The 26372-nt window shown below is 34.4% G+C and overlaps 1 protein-coding gene across 7 annotated transcripts in view; it reads right to left on the reverse strand.

The window, feature by feature from the left end:
- Positions 1-5988: 5988 nt before the first annotated feature.
- ZEB1 (zinc finger E-box binding homeobox 1) overlaps positions 5989-26372 on the reverse strand; it is a 144878-nt gene continuing 124494 nt past the window's right edge. For all 7 annotated transcript variants that reach the window (XM_054695036.1, XM_054695032.1, XM_054695034.1 and 4 more), the window contains 4 exons: positions 25264-25369; positions 18716-20526; positions 15899-16079; positions 5989-9160 (listed from right to left, as the gene is read on the reverse strand). In XM_054695036.1, coding sequence (XP_054551011.1) covers positions 8553-9160; positions 15899-16079; positions 18716-20526; positions 25264-25369 — 2706 coding nt within the window. In that variant the 3' untranslated portion in view covers positions 5989-8552. The remainder of the gene's footprint in view (positions 9161-15898; positions 16080-18715; positions 20527-25263; positions 25370-26372) is intronic.

Here is a 26372-nt window from a genome sequence, read left to right on the forward strand (position 1 = left end):
TCTTTTGACTTAATTACTGTACATGGAGTTAAGTCAAGATCCAATTTCAATTTTTCACATGTGGTTACCCAGTTTCACTAGCATCATCTGTTGGAAAGACTGTCTTTCCCTCCTCCCCAACTAACGAATGCCCTTTGACGCCTTCAAATGTAATTTGGCCATGTGATGGTTAATTTCTAGGCTCTCAATTCTATTCCACTGGTCTATGTATTTGTCTTTATGCCAGCATCTCATTGTAGCTACAGTAGCTTTGTAGACAGTTTTGAAATTAGGAACTGTGAGTCATCCAACTTTGTTCTTTTTCAAGATTATTTTGGATAGTCATGGTCCCTTGAGATTCCATGTGAATATTAGAATGGGTTTTTCTATTTCTGCCAAAAGTGTCACTGGGATTTTGATAGGGATTGCATTCAATCTGTAGATCATTTTAAGTAGTATTTTTCATCTTAATAATATTGAGTTTCCCAATTAAGTGTTCCAATTGATAAGGGATATATTTCCATTTATTTAAATCTTTTAAAATTTATTTTAGCAATGTTTTGTAGTTTTCATTATACAAGACTTTTATCAGCTTGGTAAATTTATAATTATTTTATTCTTTTTGGTGCTATTGTGAATGAATTTGGCTTTATAATTTCCCTTTTAGATTATTCATTGTTTCTGTATAGAAATGCAACTAATTTTTAAAAATATTTTATTTATATAATTCTCACATCATTTTTCATTTTGGCACAATGTATGCATTTTCATTTTGGTTATATTCCCCATACAATTGCACCCCCCCCCTTATTTTGACCCTAAGCCTTCCTCTCCCCGCCTCTTCCCTCCCCCCCCACAGTGTGTCTATGGTCCATAGCTACTTGTTGATTTTGATTTTTACTTTGTATTAATTAGTCTTTTTCCTGGTCCCTTATTTAGGTTTTCTAAATTCCTGCTATGAGTGAGACCATACAGTATTTTCCTTTTTCTTTCTGGCTTATTTTGCTGAGCATGATCCCTTCCAGCTCCATCCATGTTGAAATGCAACTGATTTTTGAGTGATTTTGTATGCTGCAATTTTCCGGAATTAATTTATTAGCTCTAACATGGTAACTACAGTTAATATTTGAAAGGTGCCAAGGGAGTAGATGCTAAGTTTCCATCACAAGAATAAAAATTTGTTACCATGTATGATGACAGATTTTAGCCAGACTTATTGTGGTGACCATTTCTCAACATATGCAAATATTAAATTATGTTGTACACCTGAAACTAATGTAATGCTATATACTAATTATATCTCAATTAAAAAGTAACTTGTAATTTGAGAATAGTCCCCTTCCCACCTTCTAGAATTCTAGGGCAAAAAGAAAAAGAAACCTAGTTATTTTGTTTATTGTTTTCTTCCTGCACAAAACAAAGGCAACAATGCTCAAATATATACTCAGAACACAAAGCCAGTTCTTATTACCTGTTGTTTTGATCTTCTTTTAATTAATAAAGGAAATGGAGATTGCCATCAAAAGGATAATTTTTTACAAAAGTATATGCCTGTGTATTACCACTCAATCATGTTACACCTAGCATATTTGCTTTGGAGATCCATTCATGTTGTACTTGTCATTATTGTTGAGTGTTATTCCTCCATTGCATGACAATATTGCAATGTGCTTATTAATTCACTGGCTCATAGATATTTGGGTTATGTCTAGTTTGACTATTATGATTAAAACTGCTATGAATATCTAAATCCAAGTGTGTAAATGGACACGTCTTTACTTATTTTGGGAAAATACTAAGGAATTTCTGGGTTGTATATCACATATGTATTTTGAAATTCCTACCAGCAATGTATGAAAGCCCCAATTGCTCTGAATTCAGCACAATATCTGGTATTACTGTAAGTCTTTTAATTCTAGCCATTCTGTTTAGTGTGTGTAGTGGCACATCAGTTTTAATTTTTCTTTCCCTAATTTCTTTATAATGCTAATCATGTTTTCAACATCATTATTTCCCATCCATATACCTCCTTCCTTAAGGTATTTGTTCAAATCTTTGCTCAGTTAAAAGGTGCATGTTTATTTTTTTATTATTGAGTTTTATGGGTTCTTTATATACTATATAATCCACATTTCATGAAGTTACCCATATAAAATGTATGATACCACATTTTTAATATATCCAGGGTTGTGCAAATACCACCACAATCTAACCTGAAACATTTTCATTATCTCAAAAGCTTATATTCATAAGCAGTCACTATCCATTTTCTTTCTCTAGACTTAGACAACCACTAATTTATTTCCTAATTCTTTTTTATTTTTGTATAATTTCTTTATATATATATTTTACATCATTGCTCATTTTTGTACAAGGTGTGCTTTCTCCTCTCAAGTGTAGTCCCCATAGAATTCCTACCATCAATTCACCTGTGCACCATCACCATAGTCCCTCGAGCTTTTCCCTCCCCTGTAGCTTTATAGTAACTCTAGAAATCAAGTGAGTGTTAAGTCCTTTGATTTTATTTATTTATTTTAAAGATTTATTTATTTGTGCATACAAGAGCTGGGGTACAGGCCAGAGATGCGGTGGGTAAGAGGATTCACGAGAGACAGAGTGGGGAATAGAACAGGCAGACTGACTGAAATGCACTGCTGAGGGGAGCAGCGGGTAAGACAGGAGAGGTCTGCTGCGCCATGTGGGTTTCTCCCTGGCCAGGGATAGAACTCGTGCTGCAGAGGCTGCAGATTGCTTCATAGTGCGTTGCTTAATCCCTTGCGCCACCAGGGAGGCCCCGTCCATCAATTTTATTATTTACAAAACTGCTTTGCCTATTTGAAGTCCTTCACAATTCCATGTAAATGGAGAATCATCTATTTAATTTCTTCAATTATATTAACTGGGATTGAAATTGTATTGAATTAATAAGCAAATTTTGGGGGAATTAACATCTGAATAATATTGAGTCTTTTCATCCATAATCATGGAAATTTTTTTTTTTGGCAACATTGATTTTTCATTTTTTATAGTTTTCAATGCAGTTTTATAGTTTTCAATGCAATATGGGTTTGGCCCACATTTTATGAAATTATCCCTAAATATTTCATTCTTCATGGTGAAACTATTTTTAAATTGTAATGTTTTTATCACTATGTAAAATAGGGTAGATTTTTAAGACCTTGTATCCTTTAACTCTAATCATCTTTTCTATTTGCTTTTCCTAAATTCCTTGTTTTCTACATACTCAACCAAGCTGTCTGCAAACAAAGAATTTTACTTTGTTTTCACCCAAATCTGCATGCCTTTAATTTCTTTCTCATCGTGTTTCATTTGTTGGGATCCCCAGTGTTGTTTAACAAAGTGTGGCAGCAAATGTTTTTGCCTTGTTCCTAATTTTTGGAGGAAAGTATTTCATTTTCACAATTGAGTATATTAACTATAGAATTTTCTTTGTAGATGCCCTTTATCTGGTTGAGGAAATTTCCTTCGTTCCAGGCTGCTGAGAATTTTTATGACTTGGTTTTGAGTTTTGTTGGATGCTTCTCTATCCTTACTGAGATGATTGTGTGACTTTTCTTTTAGCTCTGTAAATATGATGCATTACATTAATTGATTTTTGAATGCTAAACCAACCTGGACTAAATTCCACTTGGTCATGATGTACTTTCCTTTTGATATCCTATTCACAGTTTTTTATATTTGTTAAGGTCTTGTATACATATCTATAAGAGACATTAGCGTATAATTTTTGTTTCTCGTACTGTCAATATCTGGTTTTAGTAAAAGATTAATGCTGATTTTGCAGTCTAAGGTTGGAAATGCTGTCTCTTTTCCACTTTCTGAATATTTGCGTAGAGTTGGTAGAGTATTTTCCCCAAATGTCTGGTATAACTTACCAGTGAAGTTATCTGAGTCTGGAGCTTTCTTTGTCATAAACTAGACATTTTGTTTCTTTACTATTGGATATTCAGGTTACCTGTTTTTCTTTAGCGCTTTGATAGTCTAGAGTTTTGGTACTTTGCATTTTTCAATAAACATCATTTTCATCAAAGTTTTTAAATTCCCTGGCATAAAGGTCCTAATATTTATCAATTTAATCTGTAGGATTGGTAACAATGTGTCTTCTTTCATCCTTGACATTGGTAATTTACACCCCTTCTCTTTTTTTCCTTTGATCTGGCTAGAGATTTATCAATTTCATTTTTTTTTCAAAGAATCAGATTCTGATTTCATTTATTGTTTTTTCTTTTTTTAAAGATTTGTTTATGCATGTAAGAATTGGGATACAGGCCAGAGGTGTGGGGGTGAGAGGATTCACCAGAGACAGAGTGGGGAGCAGAACAGGTGGATTGACTGAAATACACTGCTGAGGGGAGCGGCGGGTGAGGCAGGAGAGGTCTGCTTTGCCATGTGGGTAGCTCCCTGGCTGGCCAGGGATTGAACTTCAGCTGCAGAGGCTGCAGATAGCTTCACAAGATGTGCTTAACCCCTTGCACCACCAGGGAAGCCCTGTTTTTCTGCTTTATATGCCATTGATTTTTCTTTTTGCTACCAGTGCCTCCTTTATGCTTGGCTTAGTGTTATACAATTTCAAGTTTCTTAAGGTGGAGTCTTCTGCTCTTTTCTAAATAAGCATTTAATGTTATACATATTCTTATAATTACTGCTTTTGTTGCTCACTAAAACTTTGATATGATGTCCTCTGATTTAATTCATTTTATTTTATAATTGTATTTTTTTATCTATGGTCTAATTTCCAACAATTTGTTAAATTAATTTTTAATTTAACACTTGTAGTCAAGTAAACCACATTGTAATTCTTTTTGAGTTTTGAGATTTAATGGCCCATAGTATGGTCTCTATTAATATTCCACATGTTGTTAAGAATGTGTAATCTGCTGTTATTGAATGGAATGTATTGATATTTGGTCCACTAGAGTGAAGTATTATTTTTATTTTCAGAGACAAAATTCATTGATTGTGCTAATATATCCTTATTGATCTTAAAGAGTAGAAATCTGTTCTAAGTTTATATTTTTAATGTTAAGTCTGCACACATTTGAAAAATCTCACGTCCCTTTTTTTTAACCATGTTATACCAATACCCTACTGACATTTGACACTCATTCTTTAAGGCTGAGTTTGAGTTTTTAATTTTTTTTACCTTTACTTTTTACTGTTTTTTTTTTTATTTTTAAACAATATTTGCTTCCCCCTCAGACTGAGTCCCCATAGGATTACCTTCCCCAAGGCACCCGTGCACCATCACCACAGTCCTCTGTGCCCTTCCCTCCCTCCCTGATTCCTCTCTCTCCTCCTCCCCTGCAGTATGTCTTTGATTTATAATTGTCTGTTTTTGCTTTGTGTTTTGTACTGAGTTTGAGTTTAAATGTAGATAGTGATATTAGGCCAGTGAAGAACATGGATACTGGTACAATGTATGCTTGTGTTCAATTCTTATTTTGCTACTTTCTATATATGTGGTCATGGGCACACTGTCTTTCTATTTTGTGGGGGATTTGTGAAAATTTTGATTTACAGTGCATGGTACAAGTAAATAACATATGGCACTGCTGCTAGGTGATCTGAGGGAATACTTGGTAGGGTTTACATGTGTACCTTATCAAAAATTCTGATAATATCTAGATTCCTCCATTAGCCATTTATCCATATGTATTAAGCACTGCCTTACTTGAGCTTCCTATTATAGTGATTAGAATATGAAATCTTCCTAAGAAGGGTTATTCTTATTTCTTAAATATTGTGAAGTTGTTTCTTGGATAGCTGTTCTCAGTAACAGAAGAGATAAATAAAGCAACATGATACTAATGAGCATGTAGGAATATGAGGTCCTAGAAAGGGAAGTGCATCCTAAAAACAGTGTATTAGGACTGGGCCTATCTTATTGGAGGCAGTTGTATCGAAAGGCCTTGAATGCCTGCGTCATATCTCATGAGGATAAGCAATAGGAAAGTACCTAGACATTCTCAAATCCAAATAGTAAGGTGATAAAAAGAAGGTACGACTTTCTATTTGTCACTTACATCCATTTAATAGAGCCTAAATAAAAAAAAAATCAATTGCTGGAGTCATTCAACACACATAGCTTGGGATTAGAAGGATAAAGAGTAGTATGAGTTCTGTTGTTATGCAAATTATATTTTCATTCAACAAAATCGGTTGCATTTATTAGTTTCAGGCTCTCCACTAGGATAGTGGTGGATCTGGAATAAGTATGACAGACATGGTTTTTTGTGGGGAAAGAATATAATTGCATTAGAGCTATGGAAAGAAGCTACAAGGAGCTATGAAACAGAAGGAGAGCATCTAAATCCAAGCTTCCTTGAGGTACAGGGCTGAGTTTTGGGTGAAGGATTAGGAGTGATGGGATCAAGAGGGAAGGTTAAAAGTTTCAGGAAGAGGAAGCAACCTGTTAGAAATCTTTAATTACCAATTCTGACCTTCTCAGAAACATTTAGCCACAGGAAAATCCATAATTTAGTGGTGAATATTTAAAACATTTAGTTTTCCAACTAAAACTCAGCCTGAGATAAGACAAGTGTAGGATGACAGTGTAATACATCATTTCATGAGAGTTTTCCAAAGAAAATCTTGATGAATATTAAAAGAATGACAGAAGTTCAGGCTTGTTGATGCATTTTATTGTGAGATGGGGGAGTCTGGTAAAAAACTAGAAAATGACCATGGTGTAACAAGGAACTTAAAAATGAAGAGTCAGATTTGTAACTTACATACATGAATACAGGAACAAATTGGCACAAAATGTTAAACATTGTTCCCAACACTTATATAAGGTTATCCTAATTTGGCTTACTAATAAGGAAATGAATTTTATGGTTAAGCTAATCTCAATAAAACTGCAGAGCATCATGCTATTAGTCACACAGTGAATTTGAAAATTTGAGTTTTATATTAAAAACTGGGTAAAGGTAAAATGACTTGATTGTAGTTGTAAAACTAATACATTCCCATTTAAATTCTGTTCTACAGTCCAAGGCAAGTATAAATGTTAACATAACACTGTTAAATCAAATCTCAATTCAAGAGAACCAATTGCATCTCTACTTTAAATCTTATCAACTTTCCAAATTTTCATACTAAAATATATTATTGTATTAATACAAACTACAGTATTATACACTACACTGTGTAATAAATAAAGAAATATAAAAATAAGACACATAAATATAAAAGTTTTCTAAAACTAAAAGTACATATGTCAGTAAGAAGGGTATTAATACTGCCAGGTTTGAAGACATACAGTACAAAATGTTGCACAGATCTATAAACTAAAAGAAATAAAATAATACTGATAGGTAAAAATCAGCTAATGTTGTTAATAAACTGGGTCCATAATAACTAACATTTGGAAACAGTTATGAGCCAAATAACAATGGCATGTCCATGTCTGAAATGCAAATACATGGTTAAAGCAGATTAGAAAATTTCCCTTTCATTTCTGTAGAGAAATTTTAAAAGTCAATAAAAGCAAAATGAATACTGAGGAATTAAAGGATTAAATGTCTCAGTGTTTTGGTTTCTCTGACAGAGTCAGTGGTTTTAAATTTTATTTTGGAATTTTGACACAACAAACTAATCAACAAATGCTAGTTATTGTAGGCCACACATTGAACGAAGGCGAGTTAGATCCTTGAAAATACTGATAAATGGCACTTACAGCACACAGGTCTTGCTTAAGGCCAAAGGAGATACAAAGCTTCATATCATGTCCTTCATATTTGTCACCACATACTCAAACACAATTACAGACACCGATTCTGACGACTCTGCTGTCCTTACCAGTATTAACACTGTTAGTCCCTGCAATCAGAACTCAATGACAATCTTTTGAACTCTATTTTTAACCACATGAGTAAAAAACTTCAGTTCTTGTATCAGCTGCTTTCTTAAGGCTAGCAATACACTTAAAATGATAATAAGCTCTACTATGACATCTAAATATTAGAAATTACTACCTTCTAGACTGAATTTATAAAAGGTAGTTAGCACGGTTTGGAACTGCATTATACTTCTCTGTGAAGGGAATTTTGTAGTGCAGAAGTTCTCTCATTTTAAAAAACATAATAAAATACTGAAGCGGATTTAGCATATGTTTACCAATAAAAAATTATAAAATTTCTCCCAATTGTACAGTTTAGGAATAAACTGACATGAATGATAATACTGATAAAATGAAACAATGCCAGATGCTTATCTAGTTAATCAGTTTCCTTTAACCTATTAAATCTTTGCTTTCTGAGTCTTTATTAAAGTTTTCTAATCTGCTTCATGATATAAACTTGTTCCTAACCTTGAAAAATGCATGAAAAATTACTAGGTTGGAGGTTCAGGCACACCCGGATATTTTTTTTGTGTGTGTGTTTTTTGTTTTTTTGTGTTTTTTTTTTTGTATTTTGTATTTTAAATTTTTACTTTACACAGTAGTGAACAGAAATCACAGTATACAGGTTACTGTGTTTCCATGAAAAGCATGTATAATATAGATCATACTTCATTACCAATTAGAATTTATTTTCCTTCTAGAAAAACTATTAGTCTTCATTTGTTTTTTCTTCAAACACTTGCTCACTATTCTCGCTTACTTTTTGTTCCAAGCTGCTCTCTTGATCCACAGCGCCATCATCCTTCACTAGACCTTCAGTTTTTGCTCCTTCTCTCTCCTTCTCTGCCTCTTCTCCCTCTTCTCCCTCCATCCCTTCCTCTTCCTCCTCCTCCTCCTCCTCCTCTTCTTCATCCCCTTGTGGTTTTTCACATTCTTTTTCTTGCTGCAGTTCTTCCATTTCCTTGTCCTCCTCTTCCTCCTCTTCTTTTTCACTGTCTTCATCTTCTTCCCTTGTCAAACTCTCTCTTTCGTCTGAATCGACCTGTGAGGGAGATGCCCTAGCATCAACATGGTCACTCATGAGGACTTCTGGTCCTGCCTCTTCCTGCTCTGTACTGTCACGTTCCTCGGCTTCTCTCTTACAATAGGAATAGCGATGATTCATGTGTTGAGAATAAGATCCAGAGTGTGAGAAACGCTTTCCACATTTGTCACATTGATAGGGTTTTTCTCCAGAATGTAATCTCATATGTTCAATCAAATGATGCTTGTGTTTAAATGCCTTTTTACAAATTCCACACTCGTGAGGCCTTTTACCTGAAAAATAAGACCATGGCTATGAGATAAATTGATGTTATTAAAAAAATAAAATCCTCATAAGGTTTTGGGACACCTCAGGTTGTGAAAAGAGTTACAGATTCATTATTCAAAAGCTATCAGGCTCAGAGATAGGAACCTAAAATCCTAAATAATATACAGTAGATCCTTACTTTATGATATGTCATACTATTATAGGCAGTTTAGTGAAAGTATCACGTTAACCCCATAATATTGAGATGTAGAATTCATTTTAAGATGGCATATTTTGAAAATTTCAGCATGTAACTAAACTTATATAAGACTGTGGTTTATACAATGAAAAAAATATTGAATTTTTTTTACTGACATTAAAAAGATGAAATTTAAAAGTAAGTTAAATTGGAAAAGGTTATTTTAAAATTACTTTGGATTTGCTAAAGGAGTGGGGAGGAAAAACCAAATTCTTGCAGCAATTCACTAACTTTGACACCACCTTTGTACTTTTTGATAATTTCTTATTTAAATTGAATTGAAATTTCTTTTTCAATCTGCTTTCTAGGACCCATGGTTACAGTCTGGCTTTTACCCAATTCAACAACTACTACTTGTATGAAAGGATACATGAAGAAAGACTAAAGAAACATTTCTACATTTTATGAAAGAAAAACTGTGGATCCATGTGACAAAAGATTATCAAACCAATAAATATGCTGTGACTGTCTCATATATTTACCATTAGTCAAATGCTAAATCCAGATGGTCTAATTGTCAGCAATTATAATGCAAATATCAAATCTTAATGTGATTCACAGTTTAATAGAAAGGACTCATCATAAAGTGATTTGATCATTGGATTGACCTTAACGTAGGGAGTTCTGCTGAACAGTGTTGTCACCGCAATAAAAAAAAAAATACAATTTAACTTTTAGGAAAACATCAGAAGTGACTTGGGGAATTTGGCATCAGAGTAAGTTCCCTGCTTTGACCTGGGAAGAATAAATTAATAAGAAATCCAGATAGGTACTGGACTCAGAGAATCCCATGATATGTGTGTGTGTGGGGGGGGGGTGTGTGGGGGGTGTGAGCTGGGGGTGTGGGGGACTGAAGTATCTCACAATCACCGGGACCGATACTGACTGAGTACAAGAAGAGACATGGAGGAAATTCATTTCTGAGCAAAACAAGGAGGTGAGTGGGGAAAGAGGCAGCTGCCACAGTGGGAACAATGGTTACTACCCATCCCAGAAAGAGCAAAACTGACTGCTAATGATCTAACTATGGGATATATATGTAAGAGTACTGGAATAGGTAGGGGAGATATGAACCCCCCCTCCAGTGAGGAAGACAAAGCTCAGAAAGGCATGACCCCCACCCCTTTTCCCTAGAGAAATAGGTAGAGTAGAGCTGTGTTGGAATGTGTTGGGGTTGCACAAAAAGCCCAGCCCACTGACCTTAGGGACATGAATCTGAAACCCAGATAGGAAGACTAGCAGCTGTTACAGGCAAAAGCCAATCAATGAACACACTTCCACCAACAAATGACATCTCCAGGGTCCCCCCATGCCTCACTGAAGACCCGGGTACAGATTAGATCTCCCTGACATACAGTGCCATCTACTGGAAAAGTGGAAGTTCCATACCCTTAATATTTAGAAAGTAAATAATGGGGGGGGGGGAATGGAAAAACACTACAGAGAACAAATGTCTAGAACCCAATTGTAAAGACATGGAAGATCTTTCTTCCTATCAAATACAGAGTTCAAAATTGCCATGAAAATGGAAGAAAATTCAGAAAACCTGATAAAAGATACACAAGAAAACTCAGAAAAACAAATGAATATGTTAAGAAGTAAAATTTATGAACAGATCTAAATTTAAGCTTTCAATAGAAAGTAATCAAGACGCAGGATGTAAAAAGATCAATAGAGGGGCTAAAAAGTTCTGGAAAAAGTTAAATAAGTAGAACAGACCAAATGGAAAAGCAAATAAGTGACCTTCAAGATGATAATGTACAAAAAATCTAGGGGGAAAAGAATACAAAGAAAAAAATATTGAAGAAACACTTGAGAATTATCCTACTCCATGAGGAAATGTGTTATAGAGGAAAACTTCCCAAACCTGAACAAAGAACTAACATACAAGTCCATGAAGCTAAAAGAACAAGAGGGTACTGAAACAGTATGAGACTTACACCAAAATACAAAGTAGTGAAACTTCCAAGAATTTGAAACAAAGAAAGAATACTGAAGTTGAAAAAGGGGAAGAAGCAGATAACTTACAAAGGAAACCTTATCAGACTTACATTTGACTTATCTGAAGAAGTACAACAGGCACGGAGAGAATGGAATGGTATGAGAAAAATACTTGAAGTTAAAAATAGCCCAAAATATTCTTTCCTGCTATGTTCTCCTTTAGCTATGAGGGAGAAATAAAGGCTTTCTCAAACAGAAACTGAAGGAGTTTGCCAACATTAAACTCCTGCCTACCACTGAAATATTGAAAGGAGTTCTCATTTCTAAATCGAAGAAAGAATATCTACAAAAAACTGAACAAGGAAATAACTAGAACCACAAACTTAGTGACAGAATGACAGTAGCAAGACTTTCATATATCACTACTCACTCTAAATATAAGCAGACTGAACACACCAATTAAAAGACAGAGTGTCTGGTTGGACTAGAAAATAGAATCCAGACATCTCAGATCCCAAGGCTGCCCGCCAGGCATCTCTTTTAACAAACCCTTTCCTTTTAAATGCAACTTATTTGGCCTGCTTGTGATTCTGCAAATGTTGCCTTCACCTTCCTATTTTTCTCTAACAAATCTGCCCTTTTGGATATATAAAATACAACCTTTTGCTGTCTCCAGGAAATGTACTTCAATTCCAAAAATAAACACAGGTTCATAGTACAGTATGAAAAACAATCATATGAGTAAATGGGACCCAAGGGAAGCAGGAAAAGGCATACTTATATCAGATAAATTAGGTTTCTAGCTAAGAAAGATAACAAGAGACAGGGATGATCATTGAGGGAATAATACATCAGTAAGATATAATATTTATTAATACAATGCACCAAATAAAGGAACATCAAAATACATAAGACAATTACTAATCAACCTGAAAACAGACATTGGCGAAAAACACTTGAGTGGCTGGGAATTTCAACACCTACTTTCACCAAAGGACAGGTCAACTAGAGAGAAAATAAATAAGGACAAAATAGTCTTAAAAATAGATTTAGATCACCTGGACTTAAGATACATATATAGGGCACTGCACCTCCCAAAAGCTGAATATACAATCTTCTCAAGTACACACGGGGTATTCTCTAGGATTGACTAAATACTAGATTAAGTTATCAAGAAATTCATCAAGACTGAAATTATACCAAATATCTTTTTTGACCAAAATGCTATCAACTAGAAATCAAACACAAAATGAAGGCAGGAAAAACCTCTAACATGTGGAGACTAAACAATAGCAACAAGTCACCATTGGTTTAATGAGGAAATCAAAGAGAAATTAAAAAAATGATGATGTGGACACACAACCTTTTAAAATTTCTGGACATAGCCAATGCAGTACTAAGAGGGAAGTATATAGTAATATGTTTCACATCAGGAAACAAGAACAAGCTCAGATAAATAACGTTATCTATCACCTTAAAAAACATGAAAAAGATGAACAAACTAAATCAAAAGGTGGTAGAATGAAGGATGTAATAAAAATTAGAGCAGAAAAAAAAGATAAACTTCAAAAAGGCAGTCCAAAAGATTAATGAAATCAAAAGCTGGTTCTTTGAAAAATAAACAATAAACTCTTAAAGTTAGTAAAGAAAAGAAAAAAAAATGAAATAAACAGGATCAGAAACAAAAGAAAGTATAACAGACATCTCAGAAAGTCACAGGCTCATAAAAGACTAGTAGGAACATTTATACACTAGTAAGCTGAATAACCTAGAAGAGATAGACAAAGCTTAGACATATACAACCATCCAAGGCTGAATCGGGAAGAAACAGAAAACCTAGACCAATTATAAGCAAGGAAATTGAAACACTAATCAAAAGTCTCCCCAAAACAAAAGTCCAGAACCAAGTTTCGAAAGTGAGTTCTACCAAACCTTCAAAGATGAGCTAATACTGTTGTCAAACTTGTTCAAATGACTGAAAAAGAGGGATTACCTCCAAACACATTTTATTAGGCTAACATTATCCTAATACCAAAACCAGACAAAGATACCACAAACAAAGAAAATTTAGACCAATTTCTCTAAAGAACATAGATGCAAAATTCCTTAGCAAAATTTTAGCAAGTCAAATTCAACAATGCATTAGAATGATCATACTCTGTGACCAAGTGGGATTCTAACAGGGAAGCAAGGATGGTCTCACATCCAAAAGCAATCAATGTAATTCACTACATCAATAAAAGATAAAAATTATATGATCACATAAAGAAATGAAGAGAAAGCACATAAGATTCAACATTGATTTATGATGTTAGAACTGGTGTTAGAACATACCCCAACATAATAAACACCCATATGTGGCAAACCCACAGCTAACATCGTTCTCAACAGTGAAAAACTGAAGCTTTTCCACTAAGATCTGCTACAAAAATGTCAGCTCTGACCACTGCCATTCAGCGTAGTACTAGAAGTTCCAGCTGTAATAACTAGGCAAGAAATGGATATAAAAAGAATCCAAATTGGGAAATTAGAAATAAAGCTATCATTATTTGCTGGTGACATGGTAAAACACATAGAGAATCCTAAAGATTCCCTGAAAAACGAACTGGAACAATAAACCAGTTCAATAATGTGGTAGGTTATAAAATCAATATACAAGTATCAGTTGCATTCCTTTATGCAACAATGAGCCAGAAGAAGAAGAAATCAAGGAAACAATCCCATTTACAACTACATAAGAAAAGATTAACTAAGCATCAGCTTAACAAAGGAGGTGAAGGACCACAACAAAGAAAACTACAAGACATTGTTAAAAGAAATTAGAAGACACAAAGAAATGGAAGATATTTCTTGCTCATTGATTGGAAGAATTAACATTGTTAAAATGGCCATCTAACCCAGAGAAACATACACATTCAATAAAATCCCTATCAAAATTTCAGTGGCATTCTTCAAAGAAATAGAATAAACAATTCATACGAAACCACAAAAGATCACGACTATCCAAAGCAATCCTGACAAAAAAATAATGGCATCACACTGCCAGACTTCAAACTACTACAAAGCTATAATAGTCAAAACAGAGTAGTACCAGAACAAAAACAGATACACAAACCAATGGAATAGAACTGAGAGCCCAGCAGTGAATCCACACATATATGGAAAACTAATCTATGACAAAGGAGAATATACATTGGAGAAAGAAAAGTCTCAATAAATGGTGTTGGAAAAACTGAACAGTCACATGTGAAAGAAAGAAACTAGACCATTATTTTACATTACACACAAAAATTAACTCAAAATGGATTAAAGACTTCAATGTAAGACCTGAAGCCATAAAATGCATAGAAGAAAACATACATAAAACACTTCAGGACATTGGCTTGACAGATATCTTTGTGGATTAGTCTCCAATAGCAAGGAAAACAAAAGAATATAAACTACATCAAACTAAAAAGCTGCACAGTGAAAGAAAATGTCAATAAAAGAAAAAAGGACACTCTACTAACAAGGGGCTGATACCTAAGATCTACAAAGAACTCATACAACTCAACAAAAGAAAACAAAGTAACCCATTCAAAAAATGAGCAGAAGAGCTAAACAGGGACTTCTATAAGGAAAATATACAAATGGCCAAAAGGCACATGAGAAAATTCTTATCATCATTTATAGTCAAGGAAATGTGTATCAAAACCACAATGAGAAAGCACCTCACATTCATGGAATGACCCATGTGAAAAAGAACACAAACAATAAATGCTGGTGAGGGTATGGAGAAAAAGGAACCCCTCTTACAACTGCTGGGATTGTAGACTGGTCCAGCCTCTATGGAAAACAGTATGGAGATTTCTCAAAATATTAAAAATGGATCTACCAATGACCCAGCAATTCCACTCCTAAATATCTGCTTGAAGAATACAAAAACATTAATTTGAAATGGAATATGCACTCTTTTGTTCATTGCAGCACTATTTACAATAGCTAAGTTATGGAAACAACCTAAGTGCACAAATAACCGTTGAGTGATAAGAAATATTTGATCTATATTTAGTCAATGGAATACAATTCAGCTATCAAAATAATATAAGCTCTTGACATTTGTAACAACATGGATGCAACCAGAGGGGATTATGCTAAGCAAAACAAGTTAGAAGGAGAAAGACAAATATAGGATGGTGCTGCTAAAGGGTAAGATAAAGTCAAACTAAGGACTAATCCTAGAAATCTGACTATAGAATTGAAGCTAAAAGATCAGGAAGAGCAGGAATAAGGTGGGAAGGGAACACAATGGATTATGGGATAGGCTATGGGTGCTTTGGTGGTAGGGGGAAGTCCTATACCTCTAACACACAATGATACAAACCAATTTTACCTCAAAAACCAAACACACATGCACATGCACACACATGTGTGCACACATAGTTTTGTAAACCAATGTTAACTCAAAAAGAAAGAAAAAAAGGTCTGCTTCTCAAATGACAACTAATTTAACCTTTTTATTAAGTACTGTATAAATCAAGCAACATTCACTTATATAGAAAAACTGTTAGGTACATTGACATACCTGTGTGTTCATACTTATGTCTCAATAATGAGCTACTTTTTTGGAATATCTTATCACACAGATCACAAGCATACATTCCATTTTCTGTCTTCCGCATTTTCTTTTTGGGTGGTGTAGAATCAGAATCATTCTGATCCTCTACATTTGACACTCCTTCTGAGCTAGTATCTTGTCTTTCATCCTAAAGGAAAAAAGGGTAATTTAGTGTAAAATTAAAAAATAAAAAAAAGGCATAAATAAAAGCATGGGTTAAGGAACTACGATGATTTATATTTTAATAATTTAACCAAAGCAAGCATACTATTCATCACTGCAGAAAGTTTCCAAGAGTGGTGCTAGATTATAGGTGGGGGTTGATGTAGAAAAATTGAGGTAAATACAGTCACAACTGGGCTTCCCTTGTGGCGCAGGTGGTTGAGTGCAGCGCTGTGAAGCTGTCTGCAACCTCTGCAGTGCCAGTTCAATCCCAGCTAGCCGCGGAGCAACCCACATGGCACGGCAGACCTCTCCTGTCTCGCCCGCTGCTCTGCTCAGCAGTGTGTTTCGGTCATTCTGCCTGTTCTGTTCCCCCTCTGTCTCTGGTGAATCCTCTCACCCTCCCATATATCTGGCCTGTACCCTGGTTCTTATATAAATAAATCTTTTTTTTTTAAAGATACATTTATTTATTTATTTATTAAAAGATTTATTTATTTATTTATACAAGCACTGGGTACAGTTGGAAGTGCAGAAGGGTGAGAGAATTCACCAGAGCCAGAGCAGGGAGCAGAACAGACAGACTGACAAAATACACTGCTGAGGGGAGCAGCGGGCACGGCAGGAGAGATCTGTGCACCATGTGGGACCCTGGCCGTGGCTGGGGATCGAACCAGCGCTGCAGAGGCTGCGGGCAGCCTCGCAGCCCAGCGCCCAACTGATGCGCCACCGGGTAGGCGGTGATTTATTTATTTAAAATAAGTCTTAAAAAAAATACTGTCACAACTGTAAAAAAAAAAAAAAACCCAAACATATGGTCAATTGTTACTGAAATAAAGGACATCAAACAGAAAGCATATAAACTATATAGTAACAAGATTTACTTGGTTTCATATGCATCGCTGTTTTATGAGAAATTTGCAGAAAGTGTTTACAAAACATCTACAAATTTACCTGAGTTTTCATGCTGCATTTCACTAAACAAAAACTAAGATTCTACTTTTTAAAAGGTGGTCTTTAAAACTGCATCATCCAAAACTTCAGATTTCTAAGAACTAATCTCCAAGGCCTCCTTAAAAAGAGGTTTGGCTCTATCACTTTTCTAAGGAATAGAAATAAATTATTTAGAATTTCAGTGGAATAAAAAATTCTGCAGGTAGTTGGGAGATAACTCTGGGCAGGAGGTTCTGTGTAGGCAGAATAATCCTGCAGAGAGTCTCTAGCAGAATTGGATCCCCTAAGATACTTATGTCTTAAGTCTTCCATTTTATTTTTGAGTGGATCCTCAAAATCCACTCATCATCTCAAAGTTTACAAGTTTTTCACATTTCTTCTGACTTTTTAAAGCACAAGAGATGGAGCATTTGCAGGGGTCATTTGTGAGCTGCCAATGGATGCTAAAGTAACAACTACTTTCATTGTTATTTATTTCATCTAGTCATGATTAAATGAAATGTTAGATGTTTCCTCCATTATTCAAAAGCATGTATGGTGCCTTATACACTATAATTTTGGATGAATTCATTGGTCATGTGAAAAAAAATTAAGACATCACAATGACAGGAAACCCAGTTGGCAGCACTATTTAAAGTAAAAAAGAGCAACAAACACATATATGAATAGATCATAATTATTTAGCTACACCTACTTATAGCAATATTTGAGTAAAAAATAAAATTTATTTCTAAATCAGTGTTCATTTGATATAATCAGAAATTGATGAGAAAAATAGGGTTATTAAGTTTAGTGATACAGAAAAAGTCTGAACAATGAAACACAACAGTCACACAAAATGACTCTATCTAAAACTATCATAGATTGTGAGGAAAAGTTAAAGAGGAAAATGCATATAAAGATTCACAATTCCACTTCTTCAGATATATTAATTACGATTCAACTGATCATAAAATGATCAGTACATTGACTATATGAGTTCTTTGTATACTTAATCCTTGTTTGATTAAAATGTTTTGTACACAGAGGTGTTAACAAATAAAAAGTTATAGCCAAGTTTGCCTGTGAGTGGGAACATATTTTCTTTTATTAATGATTAAAATCAAGGCAGAAACTATTACTAATTTTTGGAATATAACTTTAAAAACAAATCTGTTTAGTGAGAATTCCAATTTTTCCTTTCTCTTTCTAGCTTCAAATTGTCAAGTTTTAAGCTGAAACTTAGTAATCACTTTTCACAGAACTACATTTTAATTTTCAGTTGATAATTATACCTTGGATTAGTAAAATGTAAAAGAATAAACTGAAGATATACTGCCGCAAAAGTTAAAGCAGACACTTATCTGTTTCTTTTCATAAATGACAATTTGTAACAAACTGCCTGACTCTATAGAGCTGATATTTATAAAAAACATTCACTGAGCCCCTTCCCCCTTTTTATCCCTACCGCCTGCCTCTTGTAGCCTCTTTTATGCAGCTGTATTTCCAACGGTCCATGGTAAAGGACCATGGGTACTTTGGTGTTGCATGTGAAATGGTGAAGAATGAACCTATTCCCCTGAATCATACAGTGTTGTAAACCAATGCTACCTCAAAAATATTTTCTTTTCATTGAAGTAAGTTAAAATGCATTTTACCTAACAAGTCCAAGATAAGAGTCTTTTTTACCTGATTTCCATTTGGCTGGATCACTTTCAAGGATGGTTCCTGGACTGCAGGGCTGACTGTAGTTGAGTATGTGTAAGCCACCTGGGGAATCAGAATAGTCTGCTTATTGGCAGCGAGTGCTCGCAAGCATGGAACACTGTTCTGGTCAGTAATGGCCACAATTGTGGGTAACTGGGCAGTGACTGTAGGTATAGCAATATTAATGGGGTTGGCACTTGGTGGGATTACATTTACAACTGGTTCTGAGTCTGTAACACAACTGTCCTTTTGTGGCTCCTTTTTTGCGCAAGACAAATTCAAGGGTTCTTCCTGGACAGAATAAACACTGTTCTGGTAAACACTAGTGATAGTTGACCTTTCCAATAATTCTCCCTGTTGCTTTGGTAGTGAAAGATCAAGAGGTTCTACTTGTGGCTCTTCTTGTGCACCTTCTGTCGTGTACAAGTAACCCTGTGTATTTCTGGATGAGGAAAGGTTTAGAGGTGATGGGGATGATGTACTACTTCTGGAACCATTGATAGTTGATCCCACTGGTAAAACTGGAGAGTTAGTCATCTTCAGAGGACTTTGAAGATTTATTGTGCTGTCCTGGGATTCATTTGCATTTGTAGACTGAGGTGGATCATCATTCTTTGCAGAGATATTTACTTTGCCTGGTTCAGGAGAGGATGGTTCAGAAGAATGCACTGAAATCTGTCCAGCTTGCATCTTTTCAAACCACTTTTTTACTACATCCAGTGGTAGGTTTACTGAGTCAGCAATTTTTAAGAGCTCTTCAGCACTTGGTTGCGCATTCAAAGCATAATATGCTTTCAGAAGAGACAAGAGGTTCTTTAAAGGTGGCTGACTGGGAGATAAATTGCCATCTCCAGGACTTGATGAAACAGAAGACTCTGGTTTGTCAGATTCTGTGCCAGGGAGTGGAGGGGGCTGTGCAGGCTGCTTTAGGTCATAGTGCTTTAATTCTGGAAGTGCATTAATATCTCCTGGACAATCGTCACACAGAAGGCAAGTGCTATCATTCACTCCTCCTTCAAAGCTTTTGTCCTTCTCAGATTTAACTGTAAGATCTTCTGGTAATTTTTCACTTTTGCAACTGTTTATTGGAACTGGATTTTCCTTTTTTAAATTTTGAGGAACAACTTGAAGTTGGCTAGGCTGCTCAAGACTGTAGTTAATTATAATTTTGGTTGTCCCATCTTGATCAACCAAAGGAAGACTGATGGCTGAAATAACAGAATGGCCACCTTGTTGTATGGATGAAGCATTGATTGTTTCTTGTTCTTTGGATGCAAGATTGGCTTGATTATTCTCCAAAACTTGCCTTATTACATTACCATCCACTGCCACTTTAAGTACATTCTGAATATCACTTAAATTGATACTTATGGGAGATACCAATCCAACTGTTGGTAGAACAACAGCTTGAACCACACCCTGAGGAGAACTGGTTGCCTGTAATGGGCCACCACCACTAAAAACCCCATTTTGTAAAGGGGTTGAACAGTTGATTCCTGAAGCAACCACTATGGGTTTGAATTCATAATCCACAGGTTCAGTTTTAATTTGGTTTACAGAAAGTTGTTCTTGTAGGGGCTTATTCTCTATCTTCTGCCGTATCTGTGGTCGTGTAGGACTGCCTGGTGATGCCGAGAGAGATGGTGAGGAACACTGAGATGTCTTGAGTCCTGTTCTTGGTCGCCCATTCACAGGCATCAAGCTGATACACTTCTTACTGCTTATGTGTGAGCTATAGGAACCAGAATGGGAAAAACGTTTCTTGCAGTTTGGGCATTCATATGGCTTCTCTCCTAAACAAAAAAATTATATTCATAAATTTTTATGAATCTACATTTTCCCTAAAACAACCATTATCAACTTTAAAAGAGGTTACCATAAATGCTTGGGATACAATTTTATTTAGAATCATCATTGTAAGCTCAGATCGAAATAAATGTTAAAATCACTAGTAAAAACTTAGTTTGAACTACATGTGCTAACCAATAAGGAAGTCTTTACATCTCTGTATAAATATTTCTGTTAACCTTTAAGACTTCAAATCACTTTGAACACTACAATAATTATAAACATCAACTAATTACATCCTACTCTTTCAAGTTATTCTTTCTTATCCTGTTTCACAAACCTATATAATTTTGTTTCACTACATTTAACAATCTGTAGAAGAAATTAATATGAGGAAAGAAAATAGAGTAAAATAACCCTTAAGACTTAACAAGGATAATTTTTGTATGAATCTTGATTGTATGAATCATAAGATTATCCTTTCCAAATCTATAAAGCTTCCTTGAAAAGATATTTCTCAATGGAAGAAAACTTTACATTAAGGATAATGTGCTGTAAGCTTTAGCTTGTTAAACTGGGATGTTTGTAATCCTGGAGACACCAGGCAATGTTCCAGTGGGTATGCAAAGCAGTCTGGAGTTTCAATTTTAGTGACAGAAGTTATGGCAAATTAAACCATTATTTTTACATTAAGACACAGATTATATTCTGCCACTTAAATGCAACAGTTGTGTGAACTGTTAGGAAAAATATACAAAGTCAAAAAAGATTTTTGTTCACAGAGGTCTCAAGTTGCTTCCCTAGGCCTTCCAAGGCATTTATACTTCTTGGCTGTTAAGAATGCTCGTGCAAGAAATTTTGAGAAGCACTGAGCTAAATGTAATATTTTCATACAAACCAAATTTTTCACTTTATTTTTAATTTATAGTTCACTGATTTATTATGTATAGGTTATAGACTATCAGTTTCAATACAAAAGGGACTTATGGGTATTATGTGTGGTTTATTACTTGTATCTACTATGGTGGAAAGATGATCATTATATCTTTATTTAGATGAATGGATGGCTACTTGTAGAATTTTGAAATGTGGTGGTACTGATTTATCCACTACCAAAAAAAAGCTTTCCCCTTTCCCTTTCCTTTTAAGAATTTAAACAAAGTTAAAAGCATGAGAAAGTTAATATAAGTTAAGCTAGTAATGGAATTTTAGTATTATAAAGTTTTTAAAAAGTGAGTTAATTTTCTCAGAAATTTGATTATTTGATGAATCAGTTTAGAATTGGAAGGGATCTAGTGTAGTCTCCTTTTTAATGAAGAGTTTATTTTATATCATCCTTGACACTGTCCCGTCTGTTTACACTCCTTTATTAAAAAATGGTGACTACATGCTGGGCAACTATATGGAATAAGGTCTGGTTCTGCTGAGGACCACGGATTTGGGTATAAATCCTGGCTCTGTCACACACTATTTTCTTAACCTTTCCAAGTTTCAGTGTGTTGGTGTGTAAATAAATTTAGATACATCCTCACTGGGTTGTGGTAGCAGAACTCTTCATGTGGTTTCAATAAATTTTAGTGTTTCTTTAAAAAGGCAATTCTACTGAGAGACAGGTTGAGTACTACCTGTCTTATAAAGTCTGCTTCCCTGCCCTAGTTTGCCCTTCTGATGTCACACTGATCAGGTCTAACTATTTCTATAAGCCAGACTTACAAATTGATGAAGAGCTGTCATGTGTATCCTTAAATTTCCCTTTATTCCTCAGGACATGGTTTTTAGAACCCTTACCCGTTTGTTAACTCACCTCTGGAAATTCTCCAGTTTAATCAATATCTTTCCAATTGGATGCCTGAAATATGATTTGATACTTAAAATGCATCAGATGAAAATTTCCAGTGAGGGTAAAACAAGGGATCTCTTTTAGTATATCTCTATTTTAACATTTTTAAATATTTGATAACAATTTTAGATGGGCTATATGTTTGTTCTTTTGCTAGAAATACTAGGAAAATAAGCATCTATATTATACATTATTTGTATCTTTACGAACAGAGAAATTGAGATACACAATGGGTAAGGCAATGGTTTTGAAGTTCCAGCTAGTGCCATATACTAGCTGAGTGACTCTGGGCAAGTTAATTAAACTCTCTGAACCTCCATTTTCTCATCAATAAAAAAAGGAGGAAATGAAAGTCCCTATCTCACAGGTTTATTGTGAGGGCTGTATGAGTTAATGAATACAAATAACTACAATATGGCTATACATTGTTAAATGTCCAATAAATGTTATCATCATTATTATTGTTGGGAATTTATCATTGCCAAAAACGTCTGCAGAACAATTATTCTAAAGTCAATGTCACTGTATTTGTTAGAAAACCCCTAGTTTCTAATTTCACTGCTTTTTGGTTTATAGCTAAAGTATCTCACCTAATTTATCTAAGTATTTGCAACTACTAAACCCTGGAAGTCATATCAGGAAGCTGCACTGCTCAAAGTCAGATGTACTAAGAATACTAAGATGTTTTAAAATGGCTGAGGTGGGTGCTTAGTTGCATCTGTTATAAAAATTTTCCAGGCTAAAATTACTAACGCCATGGAACAAATTCTAATTTATTTTCTGTGGAGGATATACAGGTACTCTGTTGTCCCACCTGAGTGGAGGCGTGGTGTCCTCCTCATGATAGCTCAGCTTTCATAGAGTTCAAGTGATAGGTTATACACATGACATTCTGCATAGGGATCATTTTATGGGTATCAGAAGAAGCAACAATCCAGGTAATTTTAGGGAGGATAACTGAATAGTCTCCATTCCTTTTGAAAACTGAGAGAATTCCTGAAGGATATGGAGTTCATCCATTATTAGATATACTGAACAGTGCTTTCAAAGCCATCTATGGTAGACCATTTTTTTTTGTCTGTTTCAAAATTCCAACCTACTATGGACCAATACTGTATAAAGTAAAATGAAATTGTCACAATATTATACCTTGGAATAATAGTTTCTAAATGCTTTCTCTCAGTTTTTGTATTTATCCCCTCAAGAACTAGTAACAAATAGCTTGCAGATTGGTAATAACAGTCCTGGGATGACACAGCAGCCCTCCTTGAAAATTTTCCCTTGAAACATAGTGAATCATCAGATTGTATCAAAGTTGCCATCCTGGAGCAATGCATTTTTCTGAATCACATACTGGTTAAGGATATTTTTAAAGATGATACAAATTATATTTTGTTTTTTCCTATTTATGATGCCCAAGGATCCAAGAGATAATTTCCTCTATGGAGTTAATATAATAAAGAGTTGTGCTTTTTCTAGTAACCAATTCTTTTTCTTTACAGACACTCTTGCAGTCCATCTCCAGCACATGCATAGGATTTTCATAGCATTCATTTTTCTCCATGTTTATCTCATGCCTTTCTTACTTTCTTATTTTCCTTATATATTTCTAAATCAAATTTCTTGCTGTATTAGTGGCATATAAGCCTCACAGTAATAATTTTAAGACAGATATAAATACATAATAAATCGACAGTGGGTGTTTTGTGTTCCAAGATGTAGCCTAAATTTGCATTAGCTTTTGAAGAACCAGCATACTGTTTGATTGTATAAAGCTCTTGACCATCCATACGCCTACATTTTTTCTGTAGGTTTATGGAAAGCAGCTCCCTACTTACTTTGATTGAGACTGATTTTTGAATATCAATGCAAGATTTTGTCATTAAATAACAATTTGTTTCTAGACCTGTATTTTAATGTTTGTTATGATCTATGCTTCCCAATTTTGTATCATCTATAGATATGAAATCTAACTATACAACTGTAAGAAGACTATATGACATTCTTTTTGTACATGAATCTTATTCTAAGCTTTCTTTCCTTTTCTTCCCTCTGCCCCAATTTCAAAATTAAAACAAAATCTCTCTTGAATTATTTAAATCTCTTTTATCAACAACTTCAAATTATCTCTGGTAAAAAGGCAGGTTATAAATATATTATTGATAAGATTATTTTATAGCATTTGAGCTAATAAATAGGATTCTGTGGCAGGTTGTAAAAGACAGCCTCTACTTTCCAGACACATTAATGTGTGAAAATGTTTTTATAAGAATCTTTGAGCATTTTTGAGTGATAACATTATTTAGCCCTCAATGAACAATACAGTGAAACTTCTAGAATGCAGTTCCAAAATAAAATACAGATATCATCAACCACCCTTCACAAAGCTACCCAACTATTTTTCAGTATGATGTCTGTAAAACATAAATGTCAACACAGTAATTTTCACAAAATAAGCAATATGCAGATACCCATAATTTCCCTTTCCTCTGTAAACAAAACAAGTATAAAATAACATCAAAATTAACTGGGAGACAAACAAATTTCATAGTACAATGTGAGATGCTACTAAGTTTTCCTTACAGTTTTTGTGCAATAGAGCCTCTAAAGAAATACAAATATAGCTCTTTATGTTTAGAAATTTCTAACCTACTATTAGGTCATACTTAAAACAAGTTATATTCTGACTAGAAGACTGGAATAGGACATAGATTATATTAACTTGATATACTTTAAAGATAGACTACAATAAAACACCATTTCTTACAAGAAAATTTCTTTAGTTTTTATCTGAAAAGAAAACCAAATGTTTCTAATCATATGTGTATATCATATTACAATAGACTACTTATTATCACATATGGTAAGATATTCAAGGTCTAAAAAGAAAACAAATATTTACCACTGTGGATTCTTAAGTGCTCTTTTAGATGGTGTTTGTACTTGAAGGCTTTTCCACATTCAGTGCACTTGAATTTACGATTGCCCCCAGATTGCGTCACATGTCTCTGGAAGAAAGCAGTGGTATTTTATTTACAAAGCAAAAAAGTTTCCCACAAAAAGAACATCCAACCTGCTGAAAGCAATATTTGGTGACTATTTTGTTTGTGAAAGGCCTCAAACTATAGCAGTCATAAAAATCTAATATTTAGAGTATTATTAAAACTATGGTGATAACAGGAATAGAATTTTCACAGAGAAAAATACCCTCTCTAAAGTTTCAGAAGCAGACCTCATTAAACAATACAGTTCTTAGAAAAATAAAATAATACATACTTTACTATGAACTAGAGATGATCTTGTACATAGCTTTAATTTACAAGTAAGAAACTGAGGTCTAGAATATTCTCAGTAATTTGTCTAAAGCATAGTTATTAAATAGAAGAATAAAATTTCCTGAATAGAAGACTAGGCTTTTCCTAGCATTTTATTCTGTTTCTTTATAATGGTATTTCTGAAATGTACTTTGATAATTAAAACAGTATTTCTATCTTTTTCAGCTAAAGATGGACTATTATAATAATTTTGTCTGGTTTATCAAACTTCTACTTTTCCATATTTCAAATATATTCTGCACCTTTTATCTCATAAAAGCATTGCTTGAATTGCATTGTACTGACTCCCACCTATAAACCTTTAAAGGTTTACCATTCACCTTGAAAAGACTCTGAATCTATAGATCCCAAGTTGATAGCCTGTAAGTTTCCTGATGTATTTTTCACCAATTCTCTATAAGTTCATGCCTCAGTCATTAAATGAGTCTCAGTTCCTATTTCTTGGCTATGTTAACACTTTATTATGATTGTTAGGATTCTATGCACCCTTCAAAGGCTTAACTCAAATTCTACTTTCTTCATGTTCACCCTGGCATTTTTATTTTCATATAGGAAGGAAAAAGAATGAGTACTTACCATATTTTAGGCCTTACTATAGCCAAATTCACAGCTTAAAACAGAATACATGGTGATAACTCTAAAATTTCTATCTCTAGACTTCTCCCTCTAAGTCTAG

The sequence above is a fragment of the Talpa occidentalis genome, unplaced genomic scaffold (genome assembly GCF_014898055.3).
Source record: "Talpa occidentalis isolate TD23 unplaced genomic scaffold, MPIMG_talOcc4v2.1 talOcc4.14, whole genome shotgun sequence".
Lineage (NCBI taxonomy): Eukaryota > Metazoa > Chordata > Mammalia > Eulipotyphla > Talpidae > Talpa > Talpa occidentalis.